Source organism: Pygoscelis adeliae, unplaced genomic scaffold (assembly GCF_000699105.1).
Source record: "Pygoscelis adeliae isolate BGI_AS28 unplaced genomic scaffold, ASM69910v1 Scaffold206, whole genome shotgun sequence".
Classification (NCBI taxonomy): domain Eukaryota; kingdom Metazoa; phylum Chordata; class Aves; order Sphenisciformes; family Spheniscidae; genus Pygoscelis; species Pygoscelis adeliae.
The window spans coordinates 384,546-399,900 of NW_008825052.1; the positions used below are offsets into that span (position 1 = coordinate 384,546).

Below are 15,355 nucleotides of genomic sequence, written 5' to 3' on the forward strand. Positions count from 1 at the left end.
TGCCCAGGGAAGTGGTTGAGTCACCATCCCTGGAGGTATTTAAAAGACGTGTAGATGTGGCGCTTAGGGACATGGTTTAGTGGGCATGGTGGCATTGGGTTGACGGTTGGACTCGATGATCTTAGAGGTCTCTTCCAACCTTAATGATTCTATGATTGGAGAAGTTGAGAACCTAATGTAGTTATAGCCTGAGTTTGCCTCTTCTCCCCTCTGGCGACCATGCAAATATTCACATAAGTTTTTTGTGCAGGTTCTTATCATGTGTACATACCAAGGTACAAGATTAACAGTTACCTTTTGCTTGAGCTCCTTCATAATATTCAGATCCTGAAATATAATCACTTTCACAAGGTACAATCCACCTATCTGTAAAAGGGAAATAACATTTTAATCTTTCATCTAATTTTTTTTTAAAAACACAAAACCAAAAGACTTTAAGAAATTATGTTCATAAGACTTTGACTACTTTGCTCTAAATAGTCTTAAACTTTCTCACCTTTTAAATTGATACAATAAATTTTGATAATGTAACATGACAAACAGTAATTCATTTTGAGCTCCATCGTGTATATTTTTTGTGTAAGAGCACTTCTACAAAATATATTCTCATTGGCTATTTCAGATGAAGAGAAGCTAGATTCTGAAGAACCAGCTATGATGAGTAATCTTTGCAGAAGTAATGATAACTGCTTAGCAGAGCAAAGGTCATACACACCATTTAATGGTGAAAATAGACAATTAATTTGTAATGAGCATATCAGCAGGTCGGAGAGGGAAGACTTCCTAAAAGGGACAGCAGGAAAATTTTTATTTCAACTGAGAGGAGAAAGGTCAGTATTGCTTGACTATGGTAATGTGCACCTTCCACACAACCCTTTTCCTAGATATTCAATTGTGCAAGTATCAAAATGGTTAAAATTGATGGAATTTGAAGGTAGCGCTATTTATGCATTAAAACAAAACTGTGTTTAGATTATTAGGAAAAAAAAATCTTTACACTTCTGTTCTTAGGAAGTTTCTACACTCAGACTAACTTGTCCAAAAAATTGTTGGTAGGAAGTTGCTTGATAGGAAATAAATTTAAATTTGTTTGATCATTAGCATTTCAAAACTAAGTCTTCTAATAATTGCATATAGAATACTCAAGTTTAAATTCAATGTGCTTGTTTTTACAGTTCAAGCTGCTTGTTTTAAGGTGCTATACATTCTTCCCTTAGCTCCACGGATGAGTAGAGCCATGTTTTCAGTTCTGGTATTGGGGGAATATGTGTTCATACACAAAAACCAGGCTTAAACTCATTGGCAGTGGAGGCAGAATTTTTTTGTGGCTTTGAATTTTTTTTTTAGTGTTTTTTTTTTCCGATGACCAAATGGCTGTAAGAGATTAATGAGATTTATGTGCATGCAGTCTGTTTTTACTGAACCTAGATTATTACATGCATTCTGTAATTCACAGTTAAGTAAATTTTTTTTTTTTTTCCGATTCAGATCTGAATTCTTGCACAAGGAGGAATAGTCCGTGGTACTATGTTCAGTAGGTGTATCAGTTGCTACATTAGTAGTTGGACGAACAACCGTTTTGTGCTAATAACACTGACAGATCTGATGATCTTTACAACAAAGAATGAATAACACTTTATTTTCAAAACACATCCTATAAGCACTTGGTCACTATTAAGTATAAATGTTTGCCAGTAGATAATCTTCTTTCCAGCACATTTTTATGCTTAAGAAGAAATTATTTCCGTGGATATTCTTAAGCACCTTTGATATTAAGGAGTATATTCTTAATTTTATAAAATGAAAAGCCTTTCATTTACTAACGATGATAGTACTGAATAGTTTAGAGAATGTTGTCCATTGAGGCTGTTACAGCAAATGATACATAGCAGAGCTATCGTAGCACTCTTATAGTAAACTGAAAGCAGGATTTTAAAAAAACCAAAAAAACAGATTCTGAAAGACTGGAGACTTGTGGGAGCAAAGAATAAGTTTCATGAGTATGGAGGGAGGGAAAACAAGAAAATAAGCCCAGTGATGAAAAATTACAGGCGAATGAAAGTAAAGCACCAAGGAGAATGCTTCGGTGCAAAATCATTTTCTCCCATTAAAATCAGTGACCCAAAAGACTTTTTAGGTAAAGACTGTATGGATTATCATACTACATAAGTTACTGTAATTTGACTTTTCTTTAGTAAAGCTGTGGTGTGAAGTACTTCAGTGTTGCAGTTGAAATGGGTGGTTAGTTAATGGTGTCCAAATGTCTCTAATGAGAAAAGGTCAGTTGATACTTTTACTAATTGGAAAGAATGACCTTCCTTCTGAGTCGTAATTTTAAAACTTGCAGGTATGATTGAACAGTTAACTCATTATACATCCTTGCTATCTGTTCAAAATTATAGGCTTATCCTTTATAAGCTTGAGAGCTCTGCAAGTTTTTCATTTTGGGTTTTTGTTACTGGTGCTTTTTGCAATCACCCATTCATACGGCGTTGTGTACCATAATCATTGAGTTTTCTGATAGCCTGAACCACAGAATGTCATGATTTACCTTGATTACCTTGATAATTTTTGAGAATGACTGGCTTCTCTATTGAAATATTCTTAGGAACAGGCAAAAAAAGCCTATTACCAAAAAGATTGCTCGTTGCAACTGAAGTCTTATAGGACATTTTCAGTTCGGTTTCTCAGTGTAAGAGGAGTTTTAGAAAATATAAAAAGTTGAAAGGGGAAAATTTATATATTTTTCAATTTGATATTCTTCTAATATCATTATGCATATTTGAAGAATAGGTTGTCAGGGTTCATTTTGCATAAGCTCCACTGGCTTAATTTCTTTATGACCTGTTACTTTTCTGACTCTTAACGTGATAGCTAAGATACTAATGATTCTAACCATGAAAGATGGAATGTTAATGCATGTTTGAACTAGGGAGACTAATACTAGAGGTAGTTGAATCTCACCCATCACTTAAATTAGATCTCAAATTACTGGCCTTAAGATAATACAGAAAAATGTTTTCCAATCTTGTTCTGACTAGTTTTCTCCAAAATAGAAGAGTAACATAATATTCCTCCCTCCTTCTGTGTTGAACGCAAGATCTGTATTTTTGAATGGTGCATCTTTACCTTCTCCTGTGGGTTGTGTATGCTTTCTGTGTACTTGAGACAGAGATGATTTTTGCCGATGCTGCCTAAGAGATGCTGCCTGTGCTGCTTTATACCCTTGCACCAAGGCTCACTAACAACATTTAGGTGCTCATATAGCTTAGAGTACCAGACGTACCTGCAGTGCTGCAATATGCACAAAAATAATACAAAATGCTTTCTCTTTAGTAAAGGACAAAGATCTCTCGTCTATATCAGCCCAGGCAGTTCATGCCAACACATGATGGAATGGCTCTAGGTAACTGCTCTCATACATTCTAACTCATTGCGAAGGCTTACGCCAGTAAACACATTGGTTCAGTATTCGCATGTGATACTACACGAGTCAGACAGACCTTGATCTATGTCCTTTTCTGAGTTCAGAGATGTCATTCTTCATCTGACAAGGCGGTTGAAAGGTATTACAGACCTATCCTTCAATATAGTTTGTTGAGTTTGGTCTTGATAGGAGTTGTATATAAAAGGTTCCAGTACCATAGAGGGGTCATTGCAGTAAGAGAGTTTTGGAATTCTTTCTCAATAGAACATGTTTACAGGTACTAGGTGATTGCTATGATTAGATTGCATCTGCTTCTATGTCATAAATACTTGAGGCATCCTGTATGAAGTAAAAAGATATTTTCTGTTTAAAGTACATTGTATTCAGGAAAAATAGGATGAGGGCATAAAGGAATGTGAAAACTTTTGTTACCTGGAGTCCTGTCATTCTTCATGTGAAGCAGTTGTGTCAGCCTCAATTCTGTATCCCAGTGACTTAAAACCCTTGCAGGAACTAAGCAAGAGGATTATAGAAATAGTACGCTTCGTACAGGAGAAGGTGCATGAGGCTGTTTACTCCCCTTTCCCCACAGTTCCTATATATGTACCAAAATAACTTTGCTAATAAATCTGTGTTTCTGTTAATGATGAAACTGTAGAGCATGCCAAAATAGCATGGCAGATTCCTGCCATTAATGCTATTACATTTTTTTCGAAGAGAACAGAAGGGAAGTATTTTATTCTAGCAAGAGACTTGCTCACTTTCCATCTCAAATTCTTTTGTTGTTCCAAGGACTGATGAAAAGAATGAACAGCGCTAACGAAATCACTACTGCTTTATAAAGATACTGGGGGGAAAAAGAGGAAAGGACCTTTTAAGGGCAAGAGTTATTTCCCATTTTGTTTGCAATTCTGTTTTTCAAATAACCATCTAGTTATAGTAGAATAGGTGTATTAATTGAAGCAGATTGAATTTATTGACATGTTGCCTCAGGAAGGCAAGGAGCAATTTCTGACAATCATAAGGAAGCTAAGTTTTGTTTACATCTTCATCCAGCCATTGTGCCTTGCCATCTATTGTGATTGCTATAGAAATGAAACTTCTAAAATATTTTCTGCATTCATATATTTCAACAGAAGTGTCAACAGTGATGGCAGATTTGCTGATGAAGAGCAACAGTTTCCCTGGTGAGAAAAGATGAATTTTTTTTTTCTCTTCCTCCAATTTTTCAGTATTCTGAAAGCTTAGATGTCATTCCAGGACTCCTTAGAAACATAGGTGCCTACAATGAGGAAAAGCTTGGTGGCAAACAGTTGATTCCCAAGTGGCCTGCTCTACACTTTTTTTAATAAGTGATTGCTATAAATAGCTACAAAAGGATTAGAAGGTGCTGTAAAGAACATATACTGTGCCCTGTTTTCTATCACCATTGCTGTCCTTATTAAATGCCGGTTTGACAGAATCATAGAATCATTAAGGTTGGAAAAGACCTCTAAGATCATCGAGTCCAACTGTCGACCCAACACCACCATGCCCACTAAACCATGTCCCTAAGCGCCGCATCTACACGTCTTTTAAATACCTCCAGGGATGGTGACTCAACCACTTCCCTGGGCAGCCTCTTCCAATGTTTAACCACTCTTTCAGCAAAGACATTTTTCCTCACGTCCAGCCTAAACCTCCCCTGGCGCAACTTGAGGCCATTTCCTCTCGTCCTATCGCCAGTTACTTGGGAGAAGAGACCGACACCCACCTCGCTACAGCCTCCTTTCAGGTAGTTGTAGAGAGCGATGAGGTCTCCCCTCAGCCTCCTTTTCTCCAGGCTAAACAACCCCAGTTCCCTCAGCCGCTCCTCATAAGACTCGTTCTCCAGACCCTTCACCAGCCTCATTGCCCTTCTCTGGACCCGCTCCAGCACCTCGACGTCCTTCTTGTAGTGAGGGGCCCAAAACTGAATCCTTGAGAGGTATTCATCAACTGCTTCCATAAAACTAGTTTCTCTTTCTCGTGCTTTTTAGAGTTTTGGAATGCTTCAATAGAAAATGATAAAAGCAGGGGACAAGTGAATACTTCTGTCTGATTGCTTAAACTAGCTTCACATCTGCGCCCAAAATATTAATTCCTTTTCTCCTCAAAGAAAAGGATTCCTGCAGAGGAGATAGATTTCTTTCCTGAAGGGAACACCCATTCTGTTTTGCTCTGGATGAATTTTTGAAATGAATGACATGGTGTGAATATTAGTTTGTTGTATAGTTTAGCTGATACTGCTGCAGATTCTCCAGACTTCTTTCAGGATTTGTCTTTTCTCATTATGTATATTCACAACTTCTGGAGTTTTCATAAAGACATGAAAACAGGAAATTAATCTACTCCTAACTAATCTTTCTCTACTTCTGCCTCAGTTCCACTAGCTATTGAGACCACTAATTTAAGAAAGAAACAATTGAGTGGTGGGAAAGCTTTCACAGGTAGAGCTTTCTATGGTGTTTTCCAAAGAAAGCATGACACCTGCCCTTCCAAGAAGGTGCCTGTTTTTGTATAGGATTAGGGGATACTGAGAGAAAATTGGAAATGATGAATTCTTTTTTCAGAACTTTTTATAGACTTCTGAAGAAAAGAGCAACAGGTAGCTGTTACCTCTGGTCTCTTCACTTGTGAAAGAGAGAGTGGAGTTTAGGCTCGTTTTTACTGCATACTCCAAAGGGATTCTTTCCACATGAGTCATTAGTTTCAGTATAAGGTCATTGGTCTCCAAATCTGGGAGACCTAGGGCTTGAGAGTCCTTATTATCAATTGAATGATAATTCCAGAATGGGAAAGTGTTCCATGCAAGGGGTAAAGAAGGAATGCCAATTCAGTCTAGGTAAGACTATAGCAACAATGGATTTAGGTTGAATTTTTGTTTAGAATGAGAATGCTTATGCAAGATTTAAGTTAGGAAGATGAAGATGCTGTGGTTTTCAGACTCAAATATATTTAGGCTATTATTTTAGGTGTGTTTTATGATTAGAATTAGGCTATCAGTTTTCTGCTTGCTTAAAGATACCCTGCCACAAATAGATATTGTTAATATTTTCTGTATTAGGCAGAAGATCCAAAGACTGTGAAGAATAAAAAGGGTAAGGATATAGGTTTTTCATCAACCTCTATTATTCTTTTAGGCCATACTACTTTAACATGTACGTGAAGTTCTTCATCAACAGCCTGTATAAATAGAATACTATATTCTTTTTATCGCTGGAGCTGTCATAAGTAATGGACTATGCCCACGATTGCGTTTATAGAGGAATTGTTACTTGCTCATCTTTAGGATGACTCAGAGTGTAGTTGGCCTATTTGTCAACATATTTTTGCAAATTACATTGCCTTTCTACTATTTATCCTTTTTCACATCAGTGCTATCAGTCATAGTTATAGTCTTTTACAGTTTTCACTCCCTTTGTTTTTGTCTTTTCTGGTGGTGTTACTTATGGTATAATCCTCTACAATTCCTGAAATAATTTCAGGACATCTATATTACCAGTTTTTCAATTATTTGCATGCTTTTGAAAATGTTTGTAGCTGAGAAACAGGACTGACTAGAGGTTTGTGTAATTGGTTTAATACTTTAATTTCTATTTCTTTTAGCTGTCCACAAGTAATTTACTATCTCTCTGTTATGTTTTCTAAAAGGAAAATAGTCTTTAAAAATTGAGCTGTTAACACTAATTCTTTTTTTTGAGGCACACCTATTACTTATTTCCACATTGTGTTTGTATCTATCTTGTTTGTCCCTGGGATGACATCATAGAAAGGAAAGTTCAGTGGTAGTTGTGCAAAATAGGGACACATTCTCTTAAGTGTCTCAGTGAAGGTCAATTCTTTGCTTGAAAAGATAATGCCTTTCAGGTGCTAATTTATACATCAGGAGGAAATCACCTGGTTTAAAACAAAACAAAAACCGCAAAAACATATTCCCTACTATTCAACAAATGAAAGGCAATACAGAAAACTAATTCTGATGTCCTTTTGACAACATAAAAGGTCTGGATAGTATAATTAAATAGGAGTAAATGGATTAATGAAAAATGCAAATGTTAATTGGCATATGGAAAAATTAATTTCTGTGAGAGTGAATGATAAAGCAAAATGCTAATTTTTTCTCATTTTGCCAAAAGCTAAAAACAATTCCTATTAGTTGCTTTGGCAAAAATACTAGGATGATGTTTACACTTCCTTTCAAAGTCTACAGAACAACGTCTTGTTATTAAAATCAGTAACCATGGTTTACAGTTAAACTCGTTTCCTGATCGCTAAACACTTACGGTGGAAGAATCACAGTAGCAGAGGGCTAATGTTCTAAAGCAGTGGCTCCTAAGCATTGTGTAGCTGAATGTTGTCCGTGAAAATCAGTCGCAGCCTCTCTCACTTGCTCCAGCTCCACATCTGACTCCCCTTTCCCTTTGCTTTGGGGTTCTTGTACCACCTTGTCCCTTGCTGCTGACTCAGGATCTGCTGCATCATCCTTATTGCCCTGATTCCGTGATCACCATTACCATAGAATCATAGAATAGTTTGGCTTGGAAGGGACCTTTAAAGGTCATCCAGTCCAACCCCCCTGCCATGAGCAGGGACATCTTCAACTACATCAGGTTGCTCAACCTTGAATGTTTCCAGGGATGGGCCGTCTACTACCTCTCTGGGCAACCTGTGCCAGTGCTTCACCACCCTCAGCATAAAAAATTTCTTCCTTATATCTAGTCTAAATCTACCCCCCTCTAGTTTAAAGCCATTCCCCCTTGTCCTGTCACAACAGGCCCTGCTAAAACGTCTGTCCCCATCTTTCTTAGAAGCCCCCTTTAAGTATTGAAAGGCCGCAATAAGGTCTCCTTGAAGCCTTCTCCTCTCCAGGCTGAATAACCCCAACTCTCTTGTCTTTCTTCATAGAAGAGGTCTTCCATCCCCCCGATCATTTTTGTGGCCCTCTTCTGGACTCACTCCAACAGGTCCGTGTCTTTCTTATGCTGAGGGCTCCAGAGCTGGACGCAGTACTCCAGGTGGGGTCTCACCAGAGCAGAGCAGAGGGGCAGAATCCCCTCCCTCGACCTGCTGGCCACGCTGCTTTTGATGCAGTCCAGGATATGATTGGCCGCCTGGGCTGCGAGCACACATTGCTGGCTCCTGTCCAGCTTTTCCTCCACCAGTACCCCCAAGTCCTTCTCGGCAGGGCTGCTCTCAATCCCTTCATCCCCCAGCCTGTATTGATACTGGGGGTTGCCCCGACCCAGGACTCCTGCCAAGAGACCTGATGGGCAGTTCATGAGACCACAGTTCTGAATAATTTAGAAAAACGATAACTGGCAGTCAGTATATAAGCAACCCATTGGCTGATACACCAGAGGGTTGTGCAGCTGTCCAGAGGGACCTTGACAGGCTGGAGAAATGGCTTGACAGGAACCTCCTGCAATTTAACAAAGGCAAGTGCAAAGTCCTGCACCAGGGGAGGAACGACCCCAGGTACTGGTATGTACTGGGGGCCATCCAGCTGGGAGGCAGCTTTGCGGAAAAAGACCTCAGGGTCCTGGTGGACACCAAGTTCATAGAACAGCTCAGGCTGGAAGGGACCTCAGAAGATCATCTGGTCCAATCTTCTGTGGAAAAGGCAGCCTAGATGAGATCATCTAGCACCCTGTTCGTTTGTGTCTTGAAAACCTCCACCGCACCTGGACTGCTGGGTCCAGTTCTGGACTCCCCAGTGCAATAGAGATACAGAGCAGCTGGAGAGAGTCCAGCTACTGAGATGATGAAGGGAGTCCTTCATGTGAGGAAAGGCTGAGAGAGCTGGGACTGTTTAGCCTGGAGAAGAGAAGGCTTGGAAAGGGGTCTTACCAGTGTATATAAATACCTGAAGGGAGGGTGCATTGTGACACCCTCATTGGTTGTGTAACAAGAGCTCTTCCTTCTCCCCCATGGCAGGCACTCAAAAGAGGAAAAACTAGTTATTTATCTGAGACTGTTCTTTTTAGAGACTTATTGGTTGTATATACTTTCACAACACATCCTTGCAGCTTTTCCCTTTGTAGTCCATATAGAATTTAGGAATCTTTGGTTGAAGGGAAAATACACAACTGCTTAAATTGCCAAATGATCCTTATCAATAGAAGGCATGCCATCCTGGATACTGCTAGCATTAAAAGTAACCCAGATTACAGTGTAGATGTAGTCACACTCTGAATATACATGTCAGTAACATCTCAAAGTACAGTCTTTCTAAATGGCATATCTGTTTCAGGATTACCCACAATTGGAGGGACTGAGCTCTGATCTACTCTGAAAGAACACCTTTGTGCCTAGTGTCCTTCTGATGCATCTGGCTTGCCTGAGCAGGCCCCCAGGATCTGCTTAGCATTGCTCTAAATCTGTTCTTCTTACCACTTAGTGAAATGTCTTGATTTTTGGGTGTAGATACATCACGTCTGGCTTTCCAATGCACACAACATATGTTTGTAAAATCAGATGTTCAGTGCTTGTACTTATGCATAAACAGCCTGCATCTTTTACTTATTGCAGTGCCTAGGCTGTTTTTAGAGCCTTGTGAAAAGTTAGAAATTGCTCTACTAGATGTTTGAAGACCTGAAAACATTGATATATCAAGGATCCAAAATAAAATTTGTAAAAATTTGAGTCACATTTTTGGGTTTTAAATTAACTAGAAGAAAGGAAGTTTGTGGGGGCTGAAGGGATTGGAATGAAGGAAAATACATTGGAGACAAACTGAGTGATTGTTGGGGGAAAATGGGAGAAAAAAGAAGGGGGGGAACATATCAGGGTGAAAAACATAAAGGCAGAAACTGAAGGAGAACTGCAGGCAGGGCACCCCAACATCACTCTCTATTTGCTGAAGGCATCTAAGAAGCTTTTTGGTCACCGTTACAAGACACCGAGCAAGGTGGACTTTCAGCGTGACCTACTATGGCTTTTGTATATTTTTGTTATATAAATGGCTAGGGCACTTTTAGATTAAGTACGACTGGTTTTGTTTACCTTATCAAAGACAAAAAATAAAAGGGCTCTAAGGACAAACAATGAAACTATCAGGGACTTAGATTTGCTTACGAGAAAGGAACTTGGAAGATTAGAATTGTGGTTTTATATATATATATATATAAAATGCTCTGCAGATATAGATGTGTAGAAATTGTATGCTCATAATTACAGTTTTCTGACTTAAGAAAAAGGGCATCAAAGAAATAAAAGGAAATTGAGAGGCAATAAACTCAAATGCCTTAGAAATTTATTTAAAAATAAACTGAATCCCACCCCCCAACTAAATATTACTTTACTTTAGAAAATGCTACTAGAAATGAGGCCAATGTTTTATCGAGAGCACATGAATGATAAGAGATCTTTCATGTGGCGGCAACGCAGACTAAGGCTTCTTATCAGGAAGGAACATCTGAAGAGGTTTTTCTGTGAGTGTCTGTACTTACCAGTTTTATGTCTTCTTCTGACACACTAAAAAGACGTAGTTGAAGACAAGCTTTTGGACTAACTAGGCCGTGTTCTGTTTCATGTTTTAATAAAATATATGTAAACATATGTTCTGTAAATTTTAGTATTATTGTAGTTTATGCAGGTGATGCCTTCAGAAGGCAGTGTGCTGTGTGTTTTTCCAAGCTATCTTCCAGGTTACCTTTTCTGGTTTAAACGTTGCTGATGTTTGAGATTTACTACTATTTGGAAAGTTTTGTGTGGAGCCGAGTGAGAGAAAATGGTGTTTCGTTAGTCAGTCTCCATAAAGTCCTTGGATGTTAAGCCTAATATTCCTTCTGTTGATGAAACCAGTTTGGTTCTTCTGATGTCTTCAACCACCCCCCCATCCCAAAGAAGTTGCCTTAAGCAGTCATGTAGAATTTGCCAACAAAAGATACCTATAAATACAAAGTTAAGGGTGCCCTGCAGAATCTTGTTATCTTCCAGATCACAAAGTTGGTAATTAATTTTCATTTCCTTGTTTAAAAATGGAAAATAAACGTATTTCCAGACACCAGCTAGCATCCACTGTGTATGGCTTCCTCACAGCATTTACTCAAGGCATGCTATGCACTGTCTGCAATGTGAGTAGCTCACTGCCTTCATAAGACTCTCTTCAGATTCCTGTTTACATGGGATGGTCCCAGTTCCTATCTCTACTTCAAGAGAGACTCCACAGATTCAGTTTACGTAGGGGCAAGAGAAAAGGCTTATAATCTCTGGAGGAGCAAAGTCGTGTGAGATCTTGGCACTTGCAGAAGCAGATAGTATGGGGCTTATGGCCTTTTCCGTACCCGCTGCCCTTACCTTTTGCTCATTCCCTGTTATTCCTACTCTTCTCTTTGAAAACTAACCCTCATATTCTTTGTCCTTTATTGCACTCAGTTCCTGTGCTCCTCTGTTATTCTCCCACTTCCGTATTTTCTAGTTTTGCCTCCCAAAGTTGTAAGAATATGTAGGTGTTACAAGAACCTTACCATGAGAAGAGAGGGTAGTGTCTAGAGGGAATGCCTTCAAGTTCGACAGTTCAGAAAAGATGATCATGTTCTCTTTTCTTTCTAATTAAGCTTTGCTACCTTACTGATCAAAGGTGCTTGTTAGAGACAATTCTGTAGAGAAGCATTAACTTGTTAGTATTAGGCTATGTGTCCCTCTTAATGGGTAACTAAATAGTCAGTGGGGCACCAGGGCTACATCTGTACTAATAATTAATAAAGATTAAACAAAGGAGTTAGTCTCTGGCTTGGTGGCCAACTGCTGTGTCATGGGTTATGTTAATACAATGAAAGTATTTTTAACCCCCTCCCTACCACACACAAAGTATTGTCTGGGAACATCCCTACCTCTGCTTGTCTCTGCCCAGGCATTTGTCAAGGAAGGTACTACCTTTCTTGGGCCAAAACCATAGCAGGGACCATGCTAAGGGTCTCATTGTATGGAAAGGTGTGGCCCAAAATTCAGGCCCATTACCAGACTCCATTTTACAAATAAAGAGGTAGCCAGATTCTCAGATGTTTAAGGCTCCGCAGTATGAGGAAAGACCCCAAGCACTATTCCTCTATTGGGATCTTACACTCACGTTTGTGAATCAGACCTTGCTGTTGTGTGCAGCTTCTTTGGAGAGAACTAGCCCAATTCTTTGCCTCTGGGATGCAGTTCTTAGAAATGTAGTTTTGCCTGGAATACCACTGAAAGTGTGAGTTTGCAGATTTACCATTAACAAGAGGCTCATGGCAAGAACAAGCAAGTAAACATCTAAACATGCAGAGTTTCTGAATAAATGCTGCTTTCACTTAATTATGCATTCTTTCATCAGGGAAAAATACTGAACACACTACTGCAGTGCTGGCTCACCTTCCTTTTGGAAGTCCTCATAGTCTGTGTACATTCAAGAAAGCCGAGTTCCTTGTAGGGGCTACTATGATCTCTCTTATATGAGTGGGATAGAGATGATCCAGTTGCCAAGTTCTTTTTCCTCTGTAAATCATCAGAGCTTCTGTCAGTTGATTTCTTGATGAGTCCCTTATCAGATGATCAGATTTCTGCCAATTGACTTTGTTTCCAAGGCAACCACTCTCTTGACAAGCCAGTTCCCTTCAATAGTAGGTAACTTATTTTTTAGAATAGGTTGATTACATTTTAACTGCATAGTTCTTGACAAGATATTGCTGCTGAAGCTTCAGCCCTACATGAAAGTGAAGAGATAACAAAGAAGCAAAAGTCTCTGTAACTAAACTGGAGTTGGCAGCATGGTAAAGATACATAAAGGGATTTTATAATCTCTCACAAAATACATAAATTGTACATACTCCCTAAAGATAAGCCTGCCCACCAGTCATTCTCATTTATGTACGTATTCAGTGTATTCTTTTTCTGAAAATAATGAGAGTTCTAGTTAAGCTGTTTAACTTATGAGGATGTTTCCCAAAAGTACAGATAGTTCTGTGAATACCAGCAGTACAGCAATCTGCTTTCCTGCTTGCATAGGTCCCTAAACCGGTTGATACTGGTGTTTAAGAAGTCATAGGTTCAAACCAAACTTTTTTTTTTACGCAGTTCACACTTTGCCATGGTCTTACCCTTCATCTCGCATATATGGTGTTTCTGTCTGATAAGTGTTCAGGTTACCACATCCTTTGCTTCAGTGTCTTTTCTATTCAGCTGCTTTTGTTTCCTGCAAAACTTGTAGGATTGTCTTTGTTGAGGTTTCTTGGATTCATCCTGTGGATTTACATTGTAGGGGAAGAGGCACAGACAGGAGATAGTTACAAAACTCTTTTTCCGAGGAAAGCCAACTCAAATGTCCGTATTCCTATAGGCAGATCGTATCATCATGCCTACATATAATTCTGAAGATACTGATTTCTGAATATAGCTGGGTTAGTCTTAGGTGACTGAAATTGTTATTCTCTTGCTTATCCAGTGTCCTTTCAGGTTATAGTCTTGATTTCAGGGATGGCTGAACCTCGTAGAATCATTTCTTAAACTTCTAAAGTTTGTAGGACAAGGTATTCACATAAATTGAACCAAATTTTGATTTCTGTTAATACACCAAACTGTATTTAATGTGTGCTGTAGAAACCCTCTTTCTTACAGATGTCAGTCTATTTTAGAGTAGACATGCAAGTACTTGTTGTCGTGGTTTAACCTTAGTTGGCAACTGAGCACCACACAGCTGCTTGCTCACTCCCCCCTCCCCCAGTGGGATGGGGGAGAGAATCGGAAAAGTGAGAAAACTCATGGGTTGAGATAACAGTTTAGTAATTGAAATAGAATAAAATCATAATAATAACAACAACAACAATAATAATAAAAGAATATACAAAGCAAGTGATGCACAATGCAATTGCTCACCACCCGCTGACCGATGCCCAGCCAGTCCCCGAGCAGCGGCCCCCCCCCGGCCAGCTTTCCCCAGTTTATGTACTGAGCATGACGTCACATGGTATGGAATGTCCCTTTGGCCAGTTGGGGTCAGCTGTCCTGGCTGTGCCCCCTCCCAGCTTCTTGTGCACCCCCAGCCTTCTCAGTCGGTAGAGCATGGGAAGCTGAAAAGTCCTTGACTAGTGTAAGCACTACTTAGCAACAACTAAAACATCGGTGTGTTATCAACGTTATTCTCATCCTAAATCCAAAACACAGCACTATGCCAGCTACTAGGAAGAATATTAACTCCATCCCAGCCGAAACCAGGACACTTGTCTATTTTTTTTAAAGCATTGCTTCCCCAGAGGAGTAGGAATTGCCATATACGAGCTGAAAAAAATTCAAGATAGTTTGTGTAAGCATTTGGATTTTGGAGCACTAACATCCTCATGCTGTAAAAAGAAAGCATTATTCACTGTTAGCCATAATGAAGCAAGTGTTCCTCTGTAATGTGATTGCTTGGGAAATTTTTGACTGATCACAGTGAGCTATCCAGTCCCTTTTGTAGGGAAGTGATCTTACAAAAGCTTTGTCTTTTATTCTGTCTCCATCTGTTGATAGGATGACTTACATCTTCTGTCTGGACTGGCAGACAGGATTTAGGCACCAGTCCAGCAAACCACTTAAACAACAGTTTAGCTTTAAGCCTTACAGCAACTAAATTAACAGGTTAAAACAAATTGAAATAACATTGTTAACACGCTACTGTTACCTTTAGAAGGAAATTTAGGAGGTTAGGTTGTATTGGTACATGAACTATAAATGGAATAAGAAGCGTTAAACATACACTGAGAATAGAAAACATGTATTAAGACCTTTGTCTTGAGTACAGAATTTAAAGGAGGAAAGATTCCTGTTTAATAGCAAAGAGAGTCTATATCTTGTATATTTCTTTTAGATCGGTGCTGCTTGAGTGTGTAGCTAGGCAAACAGAATAGGTTTATCACATGGATGTAGTAGTTTCTTCTGGCTAAAGAAAGACAAACAAAC

At 39.1% G+C, this 15,355-nt stretch overlaps 1 protein-coding gene across 1 annotated transcript in view; it reads left to right on the forward strand.

Moving 5' to 3' along the window:
* ARMC2 (armadillo repeat containing 2) overlaps positions 1 to 15,355 on the forward strand; it is a 73,078-nt gene that overhangs the window by 10,718 nt on the left and 47,005 nt on the right. Inside the window, exons 5-6 of the mRNA XM_009326397.1 lie at positions 623 to 830; positions 4,564 to 4,614. Of these exons, the coding sequence (XP_009324672.1) occupies positions 623 to 830; positions 4,564 to 4,614 (259 nt within the window). The remainder of the gene's footprint in view (positions 1 to 622; positions 831 to 4,563; positions 4,615 to 15,355) is intronic.